The sequence below is a fragment of the Antedon bifida genome, chromosome 10 (genome assembly GCF_963402885.1).
Source record: "Antedon bifida chromosome 10, ecAntBifi1.1, whole genome shotgun sequence".
In the NCBI taxonomy this organism is placed as follows: Eukaryota; Metazoa; Echinodermata; class Crinoidea; order Comatulida; family Antedonidae; genus Antedon; species Antedon bifida.
The window spans coordinates 3,428,519-3,448,874 of record NC_136235.1 but is presented as its reverse complement, the minus strand read 5'-3'; the positions used below and the strand labels follow the sequence as shown (position 1 = coordinate 3,448,874).

The 20,356-nt window shown below is 32.1% G+C and overlaps 1 protein-coding gene across 2 annotated transcripts in view; it reads right to left on the bottom strand.

Moving 5' to 3' along the window:
• Positions 1-4,243: 4,243 nt before the first annotated feature.
• LOC144854069 (acetylcholine receptor subunit alpha-like 1) overlaps positions 4,244-20,356 on the bottom strand; it is a 38,827-nt gene continuing 22,714 nt past the window's right edge. For both annotated transcript variants that reach the window (XM_078711953.1, XM_078711952.1), the window contains exons 2-7: positions 10,180-10,308; positions 8,343-8,482; positions 8,020-8,064; positions 7,591-7,700; positions 6,042-7,032; positions 4,244-4,943 (exon numbers count right to left, since the gene is read on the bottom strand). In XM_078711953.1, coding sequence (XP_078568079.1) covers positions 4,797-4,943; positions 6,042-7,032; positions 7,591-7,700; positions 8,020-8,064; positions 8,343-8,482; positions 10,180-10,225 — 1,479 coding nt within the window. In that variant the 5' untranslated portion in view covers positions 10,226-10,308 and the 3' untranslated portion in view covers positions 4,244-4,796. The remainder of the gene's footprint in view (positions 4,944-6,041; positions 7,033-7,590; positions 7,701-8,019; positions 8,065-8,342; positions 8,483-10,179; positions 10,309-20,356) is intronic.

Below are 20,356 nucleotides of genomic sequence, written 5' to 3'. Positions count from 1 at the left end.
TGTTTGTTATTTACAGTTGCAGCATTGAATTAATCAATCGATATACTTTAATACAACCAACTAGCCTAAATATTTGTTTTCTATTAAAATCCACAATACCATAAATTAACGGGACATAGCTAAAGCATGATTGCTATGCATTTGGTAAACCTGAAAAAAATGTCTCCGACCTTGTTTTCTGTGTGTAATGTGTCGCTATGTGAGAAATGATGCTAGATGTTATATTAAGTTGCATCGAACTTAAAGTATTATAAACTTACGTATTCCATTATTTACTTTATAGGCCTAGTCAGTGATCTTGTAAAATCAAATTCATACCGATAATGATGCAAAAATAAAACTTCTTATTGACATAGGCATGACTAGTAGGCCTATTTGTAATCAAATATTCATATTTTGTATTGTATAGGCCTATAAAATATAAATCTTAAAACTGCTCGTTCAATGCTATTATAATTAATATGAAGCTTTATATATTGTTTGTGAAAAGTTGGACGTTTATATCTTTTCCTCGAAGTTAGAATAATAGTTCTAATTAAGCCTATTGTGACTGTATTGGACAATTTTTAGATGATGTTGAATAAATAAATTGAATTGATTATTTGCTGTATGGTACGATACGAACAAAATACATACTAGGTTCAATACAATTAATATACGATCAACATTCGCCCAGTTCTGGGCATGCAACTATTTTATTTATTTAGGTAAACATGGAAAACTGTCTGTTTATAAACAACGCATACTTGTTTTCACCTTAAAAACTATAAACATAACGAAATAATTGAAAACACAGTAATCCAGTACTTAAATATACAGTATTTTACAATATAACAAGAAAATACATTATAATCGGTATTCTTGTATCTATATACCACTATGTAAAACAAAAATGGATTGCGTATAGCCGATTCTCGGTAAATTTATTTTATCAAAGAAAATACAGTAGGGCCTAATACAGCATCACATGTGTTCCAGATGTATTATAGACCATAATATTATCATTAACATAACCTTTCATGATACAGGCATCACTTGAGATGTACAGTATATTACGGAATTTTCCTATGATCTGTCATATGTGGAGATACAACACTAATAATCAGGTATAATTATGTTAACTATTGTGAAACAACATTGAACAATTTTTCAATGCAATGCTAAGGTTTGCCTATCAGTTGTAATACTTCACTTAACAGGCTATACTTGTATTGTCCAGTAATTAAAGTCGTATGTTTTTAAATTCATTCTCGTCTAATCCAATAATTATTAAATCATGTTTAACACAATATTTGATACGGTAGCAGTCTTAAATTTGTATATTAGCAAATAAATAAAAAATGAGCTATTGACTTGGTTATACCAAAGATCATCAACTTTCGAAAACCAGTTGAATAAAAAAAACATTTATTCATTGTTTTTTACATTAAAAATTCTAAAATTTGTCCCACCGTATTCCAAGTCTACTTATAAGGTATGTTTGGACACGTTCTATTGATTATCAATTTAAATTTGCATTAAACGTCTTTCAATACGATTAATTCAAATTTACTTTATTCAATCAAGTTTTACAGTTAATCAGTTTACGTATTAGTTGAGAATATATTTAAAATGGGATCTACGATTGGTCAATTTACTCTTTATAAACGAAACCGTATTGAATCTGGGGTAAAAACGCGTCATATGTTCCAAAATTTGATTCTATATAATGGTCACGATTTTCAACAATACAGAAAAAGATCGAGGTATTACTATACTCCGAAACGACCAAATATATTATATAACTAAATCAAAATAAATAGTAAATGTTTCGATCACTTAGCGCCACCAATGTCAATATGAGTGGCACATTTTTCTTCTATTTCAGTACAAAATGTATCCAAGCTAAATTTCCCGTTACCACAAATATTAGGAAAAACGCCTCCTGTCATTTCAACGTATTGAGTGCTCTGTCGGATATGAATCCACACAACAAGATGCATAAATGATCTAATGTCAAATGTATTTGATCTTAGGCATTCTACTATTGGTATATTTGCAACACCATGGCGACTTATATATATTATCGAATTATAGATTACAGATGATATCACTGGAAGCCAATGGAATACCTACTTAAACTATTTATAAACTTATACATTTTTATGTATCATTATAAATGAATAAATATTCTTAATTCTAAGAAGAAAACAATTTTATTTACACAATGAAATACATGTTAAGAACAATAGATGATAATTATAAAGCGATTAATTCACTTTATTCAGTCATATTGTTTCCAAAAAACTGTAATATGACCAGCATATTGTAACTTAAATAACTATGATCTGTTGAATCGTTCTGTTTATACACGAATTGTAGATACAATTACTTTGTACATTTACAACTTTGATTAATCTAACCAGCTATTATTAAAAAATTATGATATTAAAAGCTTATTATGTACACAAGATACAAATTTTAATTCTGAACTGAAATTATGAATTTTCCAAAATTGAAAAAAAATCTCCAAACTTTTTTTTTATTTAGAAAGGCGACACAAATTGTAGTCAAATTAAATTCCTAGCTTTCAAATTGTCTAAACTTATTCAACGATTTGCTTTATCTATTTAATGTTAAAACGTTATTATTATTATTATTTTTATATTATTGGACGCGAAGTATGGGAACTGTGTCGATTCAACATATATCTCTTTATTGTCAAAATGTAAAATAATAATAATAATAATTACATTGCTCAACTTATTTGACAAAAAGACCAAATAAAAACTGGATTTGGCCTTGTAAATGAAATATAAAGTAAACGACGCTAGATATTTAAGTTATTAGTTATTTTGTACTACAAAAATAATGTTATGAAATTATAATATCTTGATGTTATATGATAGATGTGAGAATTAAATACATTATTATACAAATAATCAATGGGAAGAATATGTTCATGAGTTTAAAGATGGATTGTTCTACTTAACTCGGCTCCAATTTAAATCGTAGCTCGAGAAGGTCATGAAGACCACTTAAAACGGTACAATCCATTTTAAGAATTCTATAAACGGGATTCATAATATTTGCTTGAATATATACAAATAAACAAGTAAATAAGAAATAAATAAACAAGGATACTAAATACTTATCAGAGCTATAATAACTTTGGTTGTATCTATTATAGTAAACGGTGAGGTTTAAACTCGAAATATTCTGTGGATTGCAGACTCAATCATTACTAACAACAATACAACCGTCATGATACAGAAACAAATCCGATTGGATTGAACTCCTCTTCATTCATTATTGATTAAGTTTAGGGTGGCTCAATTTATATTAGTCCAATGACAATTCAATTTAGATTAAAAGTTGATATGAGATTGATAAAATGAATTAATATTGAAATTGGAAGATAAGCCAATGCTTCATTCATTTGAGAATACTCTCATAATATGTTTTTTTTTATAGATGTATATTCCAAAAATAACAGTGACGTAAGCCTAGAAACACGAAGACAATATTCGCTAATTTGAATAAGAAAGAAGGCTACTACTGTAATGAATATGCGCAGGCGTTATTGTAATTATATTAGTACTGATTGCTAGCTTATTAATATCCAGGCTATTGGACTGGGAATTGTTCAAAACATACTAATGGATAAATACATAAATAGCATTTTTACAAGGATATACTTGTTTTCATTATTATGTACATTATGTATCAGAGTGATACGCTAATAATGTTTAAAGAATTTAATATACATATATACTTATATACAAATATCGTATTATAAATATATAATGAACGATATAAAGTACATTTTTAGGCTAGTGTCGTATCTGCATCGAGGGCCAAAAGAGTTACTGTTTAAACTAGCTTTCTACCTCTTTATGTAAAGTAATCTCTCTACAGATATGTATGTTGTTCTTGGTTGTAGATTTACTATAAACAAGGAAAACTGAAAAGTAACGGACAACCTCACATAACTCAATATTTATGCGCAGGACAACCAAATTAAGATTGAAAGGAGTGACTATCCAATCGGACTGGTACCATGCGGTCAAAATGGCAAATGTGAGTTACGCTTTTAACGCTAACTTATTGTATACATAATGCAAGTCTCCCTTAATGTAAAAGAATACAATCTATTCTTTAGAGTTTTTTTTTCACCCATCTTTTTAAAGTCAGTCTGTAGCGACTTTTATTTCATTCATTCCAGATACTTAGGCGATTACACCATTTACGATAATTGTAACCACTCATATAGAGTGAAAACTCGTCCTAGTCAGGGAAGAGTGAAATTTGACTTTTCCCTGCTCTAATAGAGGGAAAACAGTTTCACTCTAAACAACGAGTGGAATTTCACTCGTTTACAAAAAGAGAGTAAAATATACATTAATTAAAACTATATAATTAGTAGATTTGTTCTATTTTCTTTTACATCACGAATCATCTAATAAATTGTTCACTCTTATTCGTGATTGTTAAATCGATTGAATAGCTTTATGTTCATGACGTTGTTGGTAAGAGGTTATAATTATAAAGATAATAGGTGATACAATAATATGTTAATAACCTGAACCTAATGTTTGCTACAACTGTATAACACACAAGCCAATTCAGTATCCTTCTCTAACTTGCACATGTAGTTTGGTTAACAATTCGCTTACTATCTTTGTTTTAATTCAAAAATACAAAGTTATTGCAAGAAAGTGACGTCACATGTAGCCTAGTCTCAATTTCCTAGTTTACACTAAGAAATACCGTCGTTATATTATTATTACACAGTAGAAAGTGCTGAGTGACTTTATTCAACTTTTTGCTTGAGGTTCGTACGATTGAAACAATAGTGGTGCAGATAGGATTATTCCACTTGTTCCGCAAATAACAGAAATCAGAAAAACCCACAGGAATATTCTGTCGATTACCATTGCAACGTATTTCCAATCTTCACTCACCTAAAAGTAGATATAAGAAACAAAACAATCAGTTTTTGTTGTCACGAAAATGTATATTGTATTACTGCACAAAACACAAAACAGCTACTAAACAACATATTAAATCAGATCGTAAAATTAGGGGAAGGTGTAACGATGAGGGAGGAAAGAAAGGTAGAGAGGTGGAGAGGAGGAAAAAGAGGTGGAGAGGACGAAAGGGAGGTAGAGAGGACGAAAAGGAGGTGGAGAGGAGGAAAGAGAGGTGGAGAGGAGGAAAAAGAGGTGGAGAGGACGAAAGGGAGGTAGAGAGGACGAAAAGGAGGTGGAGAGGAGGAAAGAGAGGTGGAGAGGAGGAAAGAGAGGTGGAGAGGAGGAAAGAGAGGTGGAGAGGATGAAAGAGAGGTGGAGAGGAGAAAAGGGAGGTGGAGAGGAGGAAATAGAGGTGGAGAGCAGGAAAGGGAGGTGGAGAGGAGGAAAGGGAGGTGGAGAGGGGGAAACGGAGGTGGAGAGGAGGAAGAGAGGTGGAGAGGAGGAAAGGGAGGTGGAGAGGAGGAAAGGGAGGTGGAGAGGAGGAAAGGGAGGTGGAGAGGAGGAAAGGGAGGTGGAGAGGAGGAAAGGGAGGTGGAGAGGAGGAAGAGAGGTGGAGAGGAGGAAGAGAGGTGGAGAGGAGGAAAGAGAGGTGGAGAAGAGGAAATGGAGGTGTAGAGGAGGAAAGGGAGGTGGAGAGGAGGAAGAGAGGTGGGGAGGAGTACAGAGAGGTGGAGAGGAGGAAAGAGAGGTGGAGAGGAGGAAAGAGATGTGGAGAGGAGGAAAGGGAGGTGAAGAGGAGGAAAAAGATGTGGAGAGGAGGAATGGGAGGTGGAGAGGAGGAAAGGGAGGTGGAGAGGAGGAAAAAGAGGTGGAGAGGAGGAAAAAGAGGTGGAGAGGAGGAAAGAGATCTGGAGAGGAGAAAAGAGAGGTGGAGAGGAGGAAAGATTGGTGGAGAGGAGAAAAGAGAAGTAGAGAGGAGGAAAGAGACGATGGAGAGGAGGAAAGAGAGGGGTAGAGGAGGAAGAAAGTTAAACATGCTAAAATGGTGAGGCTATAGATCAATTTAGTAGTTTAGCAAGAAAATCTTACATTTTCATATATTTCTTCGTTCTTTAAGTGATTAGCAATGAACTTAACGCCCTCTACAGCTTGTTGAAATTCATGTGAGCATTGACGCGGTCCTGTTGTGCCTGGGACATCCTTTCCACCAGACAACAAATCTTCCATCCTCATACGACTGAACCCGCCAGAGTGATGATTTTCAAATAAATCTCTTCCATTTGATTTCTTAATATCAATGTCTTTATGTATTATTTCATTCATTTCAAATTGTTTGAAATTGATTTTTTCTAGCTTCTCTCTCCTGCTAAGATATTTTTTGGGTCTTGACATACAAAGCAATGGAGGTAAAGTTTCTAAAAATAGTTTTTTCACCCACGGTTTCATTGTGTGTGTGCTTGGCGCTCTGTAGTGAATATTTAAAACAACCACTGTAATCACAATTGATAACGTTACAAGAACCATCGTAAACAGAAGATAACGACCGATTAGGGGGATCAGAAGTGACGTTGGCGGGATGATATCCGCTATAAGTAAAAGAAACACAGTAAGCGCCAAGAGAATAGATATACATAAAGTGATTTTTTCACCTGAATCCGATGGTAAGTAAAACACTAAGACGGTCAGGAATGAAATCAACACGCATGGGATGATTAGGTTTACTGTATAAAATAACGGTTTTCTTCGTATTTGTAAGTCAAACGTAATGTCGACGTAAACCTGATCGCAACAAGGATAACGTATGACTTGACGTTTGGCTGGTGAGCTGATAATGTCCCATTCACCGCTTTCCCAGTAGTCCTCTAGGTCAACTTGCTTTTTCCCTGGGTTAAGATCGATTAGAGATCCATCGTAAGTCCACGATCCGAATTTCATAATACATTTCTGTTCATCAAACGGGAAGTAGCGAACATTTATTTGGCATGAACTCTTATAGATTGCAGGTGGTAGCCAGTATATCAATCCATTGCTATACACTAAGCATTTTGTCATCAGTGTCACTTCATACTGACCGTCTGCACTAAAAATAAAAATAAGTTCAATGTTTAGTTCTGAGAGGAAATCATAATGATATTGATATGATGCTTGTTACATTGTAGCATGATATTTTAACAGCTTAAGCAGCTTTGCTTTAGGGTTTGATGTACGCACAGTACATAAGTACAATTAACGTTATAGATATGATAACGAATAAAATGTGATTAACACTATCACAGCCATTATCATCCTCTATCATCATTTTCACATGATGCATGTACATATTAGCATTATTTTATACATATTTCTAATAATAATAATGTTATTGTTGTCGAATTTATATAGCACTTATCCTGCTTCTCTATGTATTCATTAATTGTGATTAATTTTAATTTTGATCACATATTATTCAATAAACCGTGTCAATTGTCAAAATGTTTACAAAAGTGTATTAGTACCATCTTACCGTGCAATAGAACTAAATAATGCCCGACATTAACGAAATCAATGATACGAAATCAACCAATCAATAGGCAAGGCTACATTTAAGCGCCATCAAACATAATAATTATTTATCATGATAATACAATGAAGTATTTACTTATTATACAAAACCAGATCTGGAAGCCATAACATTTCAGAAGGAACTCGAAGAATGGAGATTCCATTATAATCTGCAGGGTCCCATGTTAACTTGTAGTCATACCATTGCTGAAAAAAAGAGAGAAAATACTTGTAAGCACCCTCTAATCATTATTCTGTCATCAGAAATATAAGTTAACCTCACTGGGCTAGACTGAAATGTTTCCCCTCTTCAAAGATGGTTAAAATAAAATAAATTAAAAAAACGGCAAAAAAAAAAACCCCCTCCGTTGTTCTAGTCACTGACGAATAATTGTCTGCTATAATCAGCTTTCAATATGCTTATTATAAATGGTAATGTTCTGCATGGTAATATGGTATATATTTACACTATTGTCTTTATTTTCTGTAAGTTATTAACCCAATGATACCTAAAGCAATACTTTACCTGTTTAAGCCACACGTTTGTCGTCATGATTTGGTTCTTTTCATCCTTGAATTAATAAAAATATATCAGAAATTAGCCACAAAATTGTATTATGATAGAACTTGAGTAATTAGTAGCTCCATCAGTTTTCTGATCTAGAAAAGTTGGATGACAATTTGTCGGTTGACATTCTGCTGCCGAACACTTTTTTAAATGTTTACTGATGCGCGCCCTCATGATTACCAAAGTGTTGCCTACTTGCAACTATCGTTTTAAAAATATTTTATCCCATTAAATACATGAATTACACAATATGGTTATGTTGGTAATGATTTTCAACTTACCACATCAATTAACTGTGACATAGTGAGACTGAACTCCACTTCTAGTTTTTCGGAATTATTCCTGACTGGACGAATTAGCCGATTGTAACCTGTGAATAATTTATTGAACAGCCGCTCCTCAGATTCTGCTCCCGAAGAACCTAAAAAAAGATATATCACAGATCAATGTTGTGATTACAAATGCATTGTTTTTTGCATTAACAACCATAAACCATGTCTGAAAATTCACGTACAATGTATATGTTAGATGAACTAGACAATCCCCGCATCTGCCAATACCGAACAAAATAATTATATGCCGTTCACTGTGATAGACTACTAACATTTTCTTTTATCTTTTCATATTTTATTGATCAGATATATGCCTACTATTAGTCGTATTTTTTTTCTAGCAAATTGTTTAAATTCTAAACGCCCCTCCATGTTTTTATTATAGTTATTAAACTCCCACTCTTATGTTTTTTATAATTATAAATACCCCACCATGTTTTTATAATATTTATAAATACCTCCCTCTATGTTTTTTATAATATCATAAATACCTCCCTCTCTGTTTTTATAATATTATAAATACCTCCCTCTATGTTTTAATAAAGACCCATTTAGTACCGTTATCTGCTGTCCGCCTGGATTACCAGGATACGCAGCTGCAGCACGTGATTTGTATTTGATGTTCACTCTCAAATAATGAAAATGTTATAACAAATCAATAAGTACAAGCAGAATATGTACTTATAATTAATGAGACGATAGTGATTAGGATGTAGAGTCGATCTAATTGACTTTTCATCCCCATGGAACGCAAGCTTCATGCATCGGTCAGTCCCAACGGTGAGCAATTCAAAGTAATTGATTGTAATAAGTTGGATCTTTCTACGCCCATCATGCAAACCAGGCTGGCATGAGACGAAGTTGTCTGGTTCGAATAATGTTTTTTAAATGATAAATTATGTAGGCGTATTATACTAATATTTTCTCGTGTCTTTCAAATCGTTACTAATGATTATACCAAGGAAAAAATGAGATTAGGTCTACACTCTTCCTGATTATACTCTATAATTTCAATATGCAATACTGAGGTATTCACTTGCCATAACTGATTTGTTTAGAAAGGATTTACCCATAAGATATTTTATTACAAATTGTTTCTGTGTGCAGGCAAATTACTAGTATTGTCAACAAGATATCATAGACAAGGACAAATATCAGTATCTCTACATTAAATAATGATCTTGGGCACCATACTTCAACATACGAACTGTCATACATAATTACAATATCAACATTGTAATAATAGAAGGAACAGAACACATTTGTCTGTATTAACATTACCCAGTAACAGATGCATTATCATATTTCGTGTGTGCCAATATATCAGATTTAATAATGTGACTGCTTCCACATTTTGCATTGTAACAAAGTTTATACAATGATACATTTAACAAATATTATATGTAATGGGGTCGGTCAAACCACGTCCGAGTAAGCTTATTTCTGTTTCACTAATGTATATTCGTGTGTTTTAAATTTTAACTCGTAGTTGGATACTTTTTCAATTATGGAATCTAAAATGCCCGACGTATTGTTGAATATACGTATTATGAACTACCACAGAACAATTCGATAGTTTTGTCTGGACCTGACCTTTAGACACGATTTGTGATATGTACCAATGTTTTAAAGAAATTATTAGCGCCCTCTATGTTGACATCGTTAATAATGTTCATTAGAAAACATTGTGTGGTTATTAACTTGGTTATTTAGCCAATTAATGTGAAGTAAATGTGCCAATTTAAATTAAGTAAAATTGGAAATAGAAAGACAAAAAGTAACTTACCTTTTCCGAAAGACAGAAGGCAGACAAGTAAAATTAGCGAATCCATTGTGTAGAAAAACGTAGGCCTAACTTGGTAATTAATATCAAAAGGACTACGTCTTCTCAGTTAACAACACAACGGGTTATCATCTGTAAGATAAACACAAAATGAATTGATCACCGGATAATCATCATCGCCATGTTTCAAAATGTACTCCTCTTTTCTTCCTTGTTCTTTTCACTTACTCTCGTTATATTTTCTGTATACAGTACAACAAATTCAAGTTAATATTCAAAGCCTCACAACACTGCCTTTCTTTCATTTTCTACTACAACATGAATAAAGAAGGCAAACATTTCTAAAGTGAAAATGCACATTAATTATGTTTCTCATTTCAATATGTCTATATAATAGTTATTTATCATATATTTTGAAACACGAGTGCCCATGAAATACGTAGATTATGAGTCCCCGTAACCAGCAACATTGTATTCGCTTACACAGTTTGATATAAATCTCATTTATACTGTAACACACACTATAATGCTAGACTATTATACGTCAGATACATTACAAACATTAACGATACATTGTTTACAAGGAAATCAGTCTATGGTGCTAAACTAGATATTATAACTTACCGTTGTATGATGAGACAAGCATATTTTATGCCTACATGTTATTTTCCGTTATTATTTCCCTACCGTTCATTAGATACAATAATAAAGTGTGTTTAATTAGGCTAAGATTAGTCTCAAAGGATCATGGACAATTCACCATTATCATTCAAATTTAGCTCAGGCCTTGTTATGTGTACATAGAAAAGCACAGAGCGTTCGATACATTGACAACAGCATACCTTGTATAAAACATAAAAGGAGCTATTCAATTTATCGGGTGATTTGTAATGGACGTAAAAGCATAACCTTATTATGTCAAGGTCATGATGGTATTGTGAAGAAAACATTATTGCGACCGTTAAATAATAATAACACGCCTTGTTATCAAATGAAATAGGTTGGTTTGCATCTTTTCTTTAGAGAGATAATTATTAGCAATAAAGTCACAAAAGGCCTTAAAAAAAAGGTGTAATATAGGCCTTGAAAATATGTAGGCCTATCGTGCATTTTTAGGTAGGATACATCATGTATATTCACCCCATTATTCACATTGTAATACGGCCTTATTCACGAGCTTATATCTTTATATTATACAGTATAGGTCCAAAATTTCTACTAAAATATTCTAAGCATTTCAAGCATCCAGGGCAATGTTACATTTTATCACTTTACGAATTGTTTCGCTTCCCATAAATTCTCAACTTTAAATGCTATTTGGTAATAATGTGTTGTAACATTTAATAGTGAAAAACTTTAAAATGTCACTCATTACCCTCATAAAAAAAACAATCTTCTAGTAATAGGCTACTGTTTTAGTCTGAATTTGTATACATACATTGAAGTCTCAAGTTCAAAGGTTAGATTTTGTTTTAAAGACAGTACAGTGCATTGTTAGCTGTAAGATAATGCCAAACATGATATATGACGAGTTATAAGACAAATGTTGATGTTAAATGATGATTGTGTTAATGACATAAGAACCGATGATATGACACGCCGTTAATGATCTCTTACGATAAAGACAGCCAAGATAAGATTTAACAAATTATAAATAAAACTGTAACAATATTATTGAGCAGGCTTCATAATAAACCAACCATCATTTGGACTGAGGCGAGAAAAATCGAAATAATTGGTTAGTAATTTAAATTTTGTAATTTTAGGGAGATTTTCGATTGGTAAATCTATAACTTTCCTACAACTGCTATTTTTAAATGTGACATTTCTACTCAATCCAACAGTTGTACTATTGAAGTTTGTTCTCCAAGAATAATAGTGTTTTTATGGTGAAGATGGTACTGTAATATGACCTGATGGCACCTAGATGGATTATTTCTGTTGTTTGAAATCCATTAAAGTAATCATTCAAGACATTGCTGAAGATGCAACGTTAATGGTTAATGTCTAACCACTTACGATTCTCCGTTCCCCCTGTCTTGTTAAGTATTAACTTTCCATATTCGTTAATATTTTTTAATAGCAGAAACTTGTGTTCAACTTGAATACTCGGTCTAGTAAAATTAACAAATGCTACAGAAAAGGTTAAAATGTCAGAGTTATCAGACCAAATGTACAAAAACAATGAACAAAGCGGAAATGAAAATCTTGAGAAAAGTAGTTTAAGATGGTTATTTAAAAAAAATTAGCATAAGACATGCAAATAACACATCTTCTCTGACGTCATTGATCATTGAGTACGACATTACTATTGTATTGGCAAATAACATCATGCAAGACATTACTGTTGATTAGTTTTCTGTCTAAGTTCCAAATTAATAATTGTAATAAAATAATACTTTATGACTTAAGAAACATACTTTGACAAATAGCCAACGATTCAGAATTCACATTAAGCTCATAGCCAGGGTCGAGGGGTCAACGAACGAACCCCTTCCTTTTTGCTGAAGTGGCCCTTTTTAATGAGACCAGCAACAGCAAAAGATAGTTCTGACATGCCTAACTTATGACACCATTTGCCTTATATGGAAAACACTCTGTATATATAACACATGATGAAAAAAAAAAAATAAAGAATGAATGATATTATTCAACTAATTACAATTCTTGACTCTATGAATTCAGCAGACTGAGAACAGATACCTGAATGAATTTGAGAAACGGTATCTCTACAGGATACTTAGACAATGTCTTGATTAATGACACACAGCCAAAGAAACAACGTTAATAAAACGTGTGTATATGCACATGTTGAAGAATACTAACGTCTCATCCTAGACTATAAACAATTCGTAGTGCTTTAAATTATATCTTTATTGCAGTATGGTAGGTCTAGGTATGTGCAGCTCCAAATAATCCACGGATCATTACAAGGTATTTGAAGTTGATTCGAAGTTGGAAGAGCGTGAATAAAGGTAAATATCATAAGCAGATTCATAGGGTATTACACGATGGTTGCCCCATTGAGTTTGTTTAATTTAAGAACATGTGTTGAGTCTAACTTTCTCTTCCTGAAAAAAACCCCACGAATATCTAGACACTATAGAGTGACTGATTTCAACCGATATAACAAGAGCTGACTCTTCGATTAAAAAAATGGTAAAGTGAATAACTATTATGTGACATTAAAATGGCCTATTCAACAACCAAAATGTAAACAATTATTTTTTCAGGACAATATTTAAAGATGTATTGTCCCCCTAAAAAATGTTGTTTTACATTTTTTTTTTTTGAATATGCCATTTTAATGTAACATAATAGTTATTCACTTTGACCTAAAATTAGATCGGGAAAAAAAATATTTACCTGAAAAAACTGTAATTTAAAGCAAAAAATAGACAAATCGGCTGCCAGCCAATAGGTTTTTGGTTGAATTTAACCGTTTATTTTGTCATTTTATAATATAATATATAATATAATATATTATAGTTTTGTTAAAACTACAAAATGGCCTATTCAAAGTTTGATTTTATTAATCTTCATTTCATTAATCATTAATTTTCATGTTTTTTGGGGGATAATAAGTTTGACAGCCAATAGAATGATTCAACACCAATGATCAGTATGCCTATATTATTAAGCAGTACAACTACTTCACCAAGATTGATGTGCTTGTAAAAGTATTAATCAGTAATAGATGACGTCACATGGTACAGTGACACAACATGTATAAATGTCAGATTTATTGTACAAGATATTATTATTGAAATGGATCGATAATGAACTCTAAACATAATGCATTTTGGTGTATTGTTTGGATTGGTTTACATCGTGGTAATAATGGCCAACTACTCAGCTCAGTGTGTCAAACAAAGAACGTAGCTTGTCTGAAATTGTTATTTTATATTTAGATGAACAATAAAAATGCTTAATTTCTGCCATTATCCAAATGTCACAACAAAGCCCATTCTCAAATAAATAGGCCTACAGATATTTTCTTCACACATTTTTTATTCTAGCTAAGCCCAACCAAGCAATCATAATCCTTTTACACTCTTTTAAAGCAAAAAGTATAGGCCTAATCTTTCTCTACTATCTGCGCAAAACACGTTCGTTACGATTCGCCTCTAAGACACCAACATCGCCCTTCCAATATTAAATTTACAAATAGATTTGATTAATTTAGACCATTTCAGCAAATTACTAATTCTCGGTGTGCGTGTTCATTACTGTACGCATCTAAATTGATTCATATTTATCGATTACAACACGCAGCCCATTATAATGATGTGAGAAGGACAACAGTGGTTAAAAAACAATCGTTGACATTTTCATATAGGAATGCATGTACTTTATTAACAATCTTTTAAATAAACAAACGCATTCTCTGTGATTTAAGATATACTGGTATTTAAAATGAAGGGTATGTTGATATTATAAGTTTCAAACTAAGTATTTTATCTTTCACTTGAGGAATTTCCAAATTGATGGTGCCTGTATACGTTGTTGGACATTTCTTAACTACTTCTAAATTAAATCAGCTATGACATATGGATGAGTTATAATAGTTTTATTCAAAAACGTTGTACCAGAAGTATTGAGGTTCTCTGATATAGTCGCCCTTAAATTTAACATTTTTGTAGCAAAGCCAATATTTTAAGGCAAGATATTGTTGGTAGCTGAATATAACCATGGTTGGGTTTACATGCACGAGAACATATATTTAGACGTACCTTGATGAATTTTATCGGTATTGTCGAATGCAATGCTTTAAGACAACTTTAAATTAAGTAGGTCTTCAACTTTTTAAAACTAATTCATCAATCAATTGAACATATTGATGTCTGAACATTCTCCGAAAAGAGTCACTATGAAACGCCACAAGGGCAAACGGAGTCATAGAAAAATCAATAATAGGCCTTAATTGAAATACAGTATTATAAATCCAAAGTTTCGTCAAAAAACCTTCGCGGTTTCTTTTTATACGTATAGGCCTATCCATATTTATTACTTACAAATTCAAAATTTTGTTTTGAAATTGTGAAAAAAAATAAATTTATTAGATATTTATGGATATAGCGCGGCGTCTGAGAAATAATGACGAAAGTTAAAATATTGTTTGTAGATGTATTTCTAATATGCAAATGCGAGACAGTGCGAGACAGTCTAAGACTCGCCGGGCAGAAACAAAACATATTGTATAATGGCATATGTTATTCATGCTACTCCGGTACTAAATTAATCTTTCAATAGTAATTTCAAGTAGTTTTACATAACACTCTAAAACAAGTACCCAGTAAATCATGAAATTGCTCTTGTCATTGATACGGCATAGCATAAACAGTAGACGATACTTGCTGCTTTTATTTGAAGCATATCATTTAGGGTATATGACTCGTTGCGTAATCTGTATTCTGTCATATTGTTCTTGCTAATTTCCTTGTCTGAATGGAAAGGTTGGACATTATTTTTAGCAGTGGCGTAGACAGTAAAAGAGTAGATTTGCCTAGTTTAATTTAAAGCCGAATTGACGTCCAGATCGTATTTTAAAGAGACACACGTAGATATTTAAGTTATTATAAGATTTAAAGCATTTTCTTATCGTCCCAATATCATTGGATAATTGTAAAATTCTTTCAAAATACAACAAGTTGTAAGCCACAAGCCCGGATTTTTATTACATTGATTTCTTTTTTAACTTTATGTCTATTTTTCTTTAGCTTCATCATTCAATAATTGAAACGCGTTCAATATTAGAATTAAGGTGAAACGTAATTGAAACTTCTACATTATTCCCCTTCTCTCAATCATAATTATAAACCAACCGTTTATAAGTAGGTTGTAAGAGACAACAGAATACACAGAGAGAGGTACCGCAGCAAAGGAACAGATATACATGTATCTACGAGCTCTATTTGGCAGTAGCAAGAAATCAATGGCAGAGCTATAACTTATAATCAAGAATATAAACATTTATAATATAATTGATGTATGCTCTAGTTCTATCTTGGAGAGCATAATTACCAAACTCAGCGATATACATGAGATTAGAGCATCTCAATTACCTAGTTTACTTTGTGTTATTGAGACCCGACTAAATGCTTCAATAATTAACTCGGAAATCATCCATAACTCCAACAGTATTATCACTCAAAAATTAAAGACATTTTGAAAAACAAGCTGATGGCGTTGCTTAAAAGATCTTTAACTACTGTGGTTGGTAAGAGGACCAAGTGAGGTCAAACGGCGAAGTATGGAAGATGGGTTTGATAATATCCATGATATTCTGCCATCATTCTAACTTTTTCTTATTCTTTTTCTTGTTTTTCTTGTTTTAAAATGTTTAAATGTTTTTTTAACTGTATATTGATTTTTAATTTTATGTAGTTAAGTTTTTCTGGGGCAACAGACATTTCATGGTGACTCTGTTGCTTTTGGGGTCTCAGGACATGATGTCGAATATATAAATAAAATGAAACTAAATCAGTTTACGATCAAATTGTTTGAACCATTAGCCTCTTTCATCACTATTTTGTATCATCATTATTATTATAACTGCTGATTCTGTTTCTAAAAAGTTAGAAATTGATTTTAAAAACTATTAGTAATTTAATAAGTAATATGAATATTATTATTAAATATTTACATTTTTAACCCATTCAAAAATTGGCAACTGGGCTAAACATGTTTGGAATAGCAATTTATCGTATTTGCTGCACGGAACTCTTTCACGGGAGAAAACAGCTCTAAGTAGTCTCTAAATTTGAAGGCGTCTTTAATCTTAAGCCTAGGCTAATACAACGGGCTGTGGACAAATGGGAAAACGCAATTACAAGCACTTTATTTTCGATTTAGGAAAACACATTTCAGCATCATATTAACCAAATGTCTATAGCATAAATCTAGAAAAAAAACCACGATTCTCTCGCCCTATATCCCTATTTTCTTAATACACTATACTATATATTCCAAAGGACTTTACTTGCGTCTGTGTACATTTGTTATACGAGACATATTTATTAAGACGATATGCATATCTTAAGAAACATTATATTTGTTGAAGGTCGATAAAAATGTTGATATCATACTTAGAATTCAAATATTATAATTTATTACCATTATTATCAAAATTGTCTGTATAATTTACTTCGGTTGGTAACCCCCATCCCCATGGCGATTATTGTGTTGTTTAATTTATCTTTATCCGTACATTTCACATTTATTATTGTGTTTTATTACCTATTCTCCAGAAAATTCATTTCTTTATTATGAGTATTTCTTTATTACAAGCATTTGTTTTTGATTAAATATTATACGATGTTATATATTGTTACTCATTATTAATATTATATCCAAAGCACTAACACAATTTGAAAATACTATATGAAAATTATGTATTATTTTTTTATTCGATGTCTTACATAGAGGTACCTCAAAAGATAAATCATAGCACTCATAGGCACCTCATTGGACAAGCAACTACAATATGCCTACTTCTACTCATTGAAAAAAAAGTAATAAATAAATAAAATAAATAAATAAATAGCTGTGTTATAAAAAATAATCGGTAGCCGAGCATGGGTACTAAATCTATATTTGGTACAGTATCATGGAAAATTATGTGGTGCATGTCACATGTGACGCCTGTATCATAGGCTATAGCTTGACACATCCTTTGAATCGAATTATTGCGACTAACCGTAATACACATATGAAGAAAAACACGAAGCAGTCAGTTCCCTTTATCGTTGCAAAAATGCATAGTTAATTTTTAACAATTAGACGGTCAGTATAGAGTAGATGAGTACATACTGGAGAATCGTAAAATGTATGAGTACACATAAAGATACATATATTAAAATTATATGTATGGCGACTAGATTTATCATAATGAAAACTGCCCACTAGAAATCGGATACACACTTTGCATGTATACATGATAATATAAAAAAAAATATGTGATATGTTTTTCTTTGACCTTTTCTATAAATCACAAAAATGTTCGGAAATTTAAATTATCTTTATAAATTAGGGCAATATATATGAACACAGTTTAAAGGAAAAATATTAAGACACAATGTATTCGTATTTACTTAGCATTTAGCTCAGCTAATATTTATACTGGTCATAGAAATAATGCAAACGTTTATATCCCCATTGCTTTAGGCCTATAATACTAAGAGTCTTAAAATGCATGTTTTAATTGTTATTTTGCCTTTTAAACTAACGTCTAGTTTTCGCGGTTCTTTTAAACTGAAATTGGACCACGTGTAAAAGAAACTGTACTGCCAACAATCGAAACAGATCGAAACGCGATGAGATACGAGTAGTTAACGCTTCATTTTTCACAACGAGTCGCGCGACTACTACGTAGCTATGCTATTGATTCCAACAATCATTATGCGAATGCTCAAATGTTTCTGAGCGTGCGCAGAATTAAGTAAATAGATGCATGGCCTAGTGGTCCGCCATGAAAACAAATGATTCCTAATACTCAATTATTGATACAAATATTCATGTTTACTTGACGCAATTAAATTATTATTATTATTACCAAATCATATTTGAAAAATAAGGACATTCTGTTTTTGTATCATAATTCTCATCCCTTGTTGTATGATTTAACAGTAGTAAAGTGACACTAGTATTTATATATATTTTATTGAATAAATTCTGACTGACTTAATGAATGATTTACGACAGTTAGTTTTATGTACGGGCGTATAACAAAATCGTTGAAATTCGGTAGCTGATGAACAAACATGATGATTGAAATGACAACGTTTGTAATATTGATTTAATCAACTAAAATGTTTGACAAGTTATTGTTAATCATATTTGTTCATCAATTGCACTATATGGTGGTACCCGCAATACAAATCAATGGTACATTGCACAGCCGGCAATGACAGCAGCTCAAGTGAACGCGACCTGATTTTCATTCGAACAACCACAAAAAAAAACCACACTGCTTATTGATTAAGGATCATTAGAAAGAGCAAGTATTTCTATCGATTGCTTGTTAACTGCAAACGTGCCGGAAACTCGACAAATTTACATCTAACGTTCAAACAAAATGTTAACATACTTTGGTGTACGATGAAAATGCTAGGCGGTAATGAATGTGAGTTACAAATTACATTCATATAACTTATAAAAGTTGGTTGGTCTTTTTCCTAATACTTCACTCGGATTAAATTAGTTAAATAAATGACGAATGCCGAGATACACAAGTTGAATTATTTTCATTACAGCCTCGTTATTTATTATATTACAGCAATTTTAAGTATCAAAGAACGCGTATTTTCTAAGTAATATAGTGCAGTAAATAAAGAATAATATATATGATCCTCCTGTTTGGACTAGCGTTTCATTATTAAAGTGAGTGAGAAAATGAAAAGACAAAACATGACAGAGACAAAACACGTCATGTCATATCAAAATATATCAAGATAGATAATGAACCCTCAGTAGGCCTAACAATGTACACATTGTAAACACCAACGTAGACAGCAAATACTAAATTAAGATAATTTTAAATCTCTGGACGACGTGAACCTATCCTAAGGCATATTTAACAGAGTGTGACTTTCTACAGCTGGGCGCTTAAGCATGGCAAAATAATGGAAAGTAAAAGGAAAATTGTCCTTCAGAGAAAGCTGGACAGACGTGTGAAATGAAAATGAAACAAATCTATAGAGTACTATAGAGAGATTTTATTTAATTGTTAAGGTTTGGAGCAAAAAAGAATCTTTAAGTCCCACATTTACGAAAGCTAAATTGCAGAAACAACCATGCACTAACTGTGTGATGTTTATTTGATGTTTTCCTATAAATAAAACGTTGCTGCAATCACATTAATACAATCTCATGTAGGCCTACTCATAATAGGCCTATCCATTGTAGGGTGTAAACTGTAAGCCTACCCATTGTAGGGTGTAAACTGTATGTAAATCACGGGAAGGGGCTTGAAATCTGTAGTTTAATTAAAACGCATTATTAAGCTGACTGGATTAATTAATTAAACTTTAATCGATTGAGATGGCAATCTTGTTACAAGCTATCAAAACACTAATTCTGAAGACAACCCATTACAACGTTGTGATTTCAGTAAATGAAGCATTGCCACATAACATAATGTTAAATACTACATCGATGTACGACTCATTTTCATATTGAT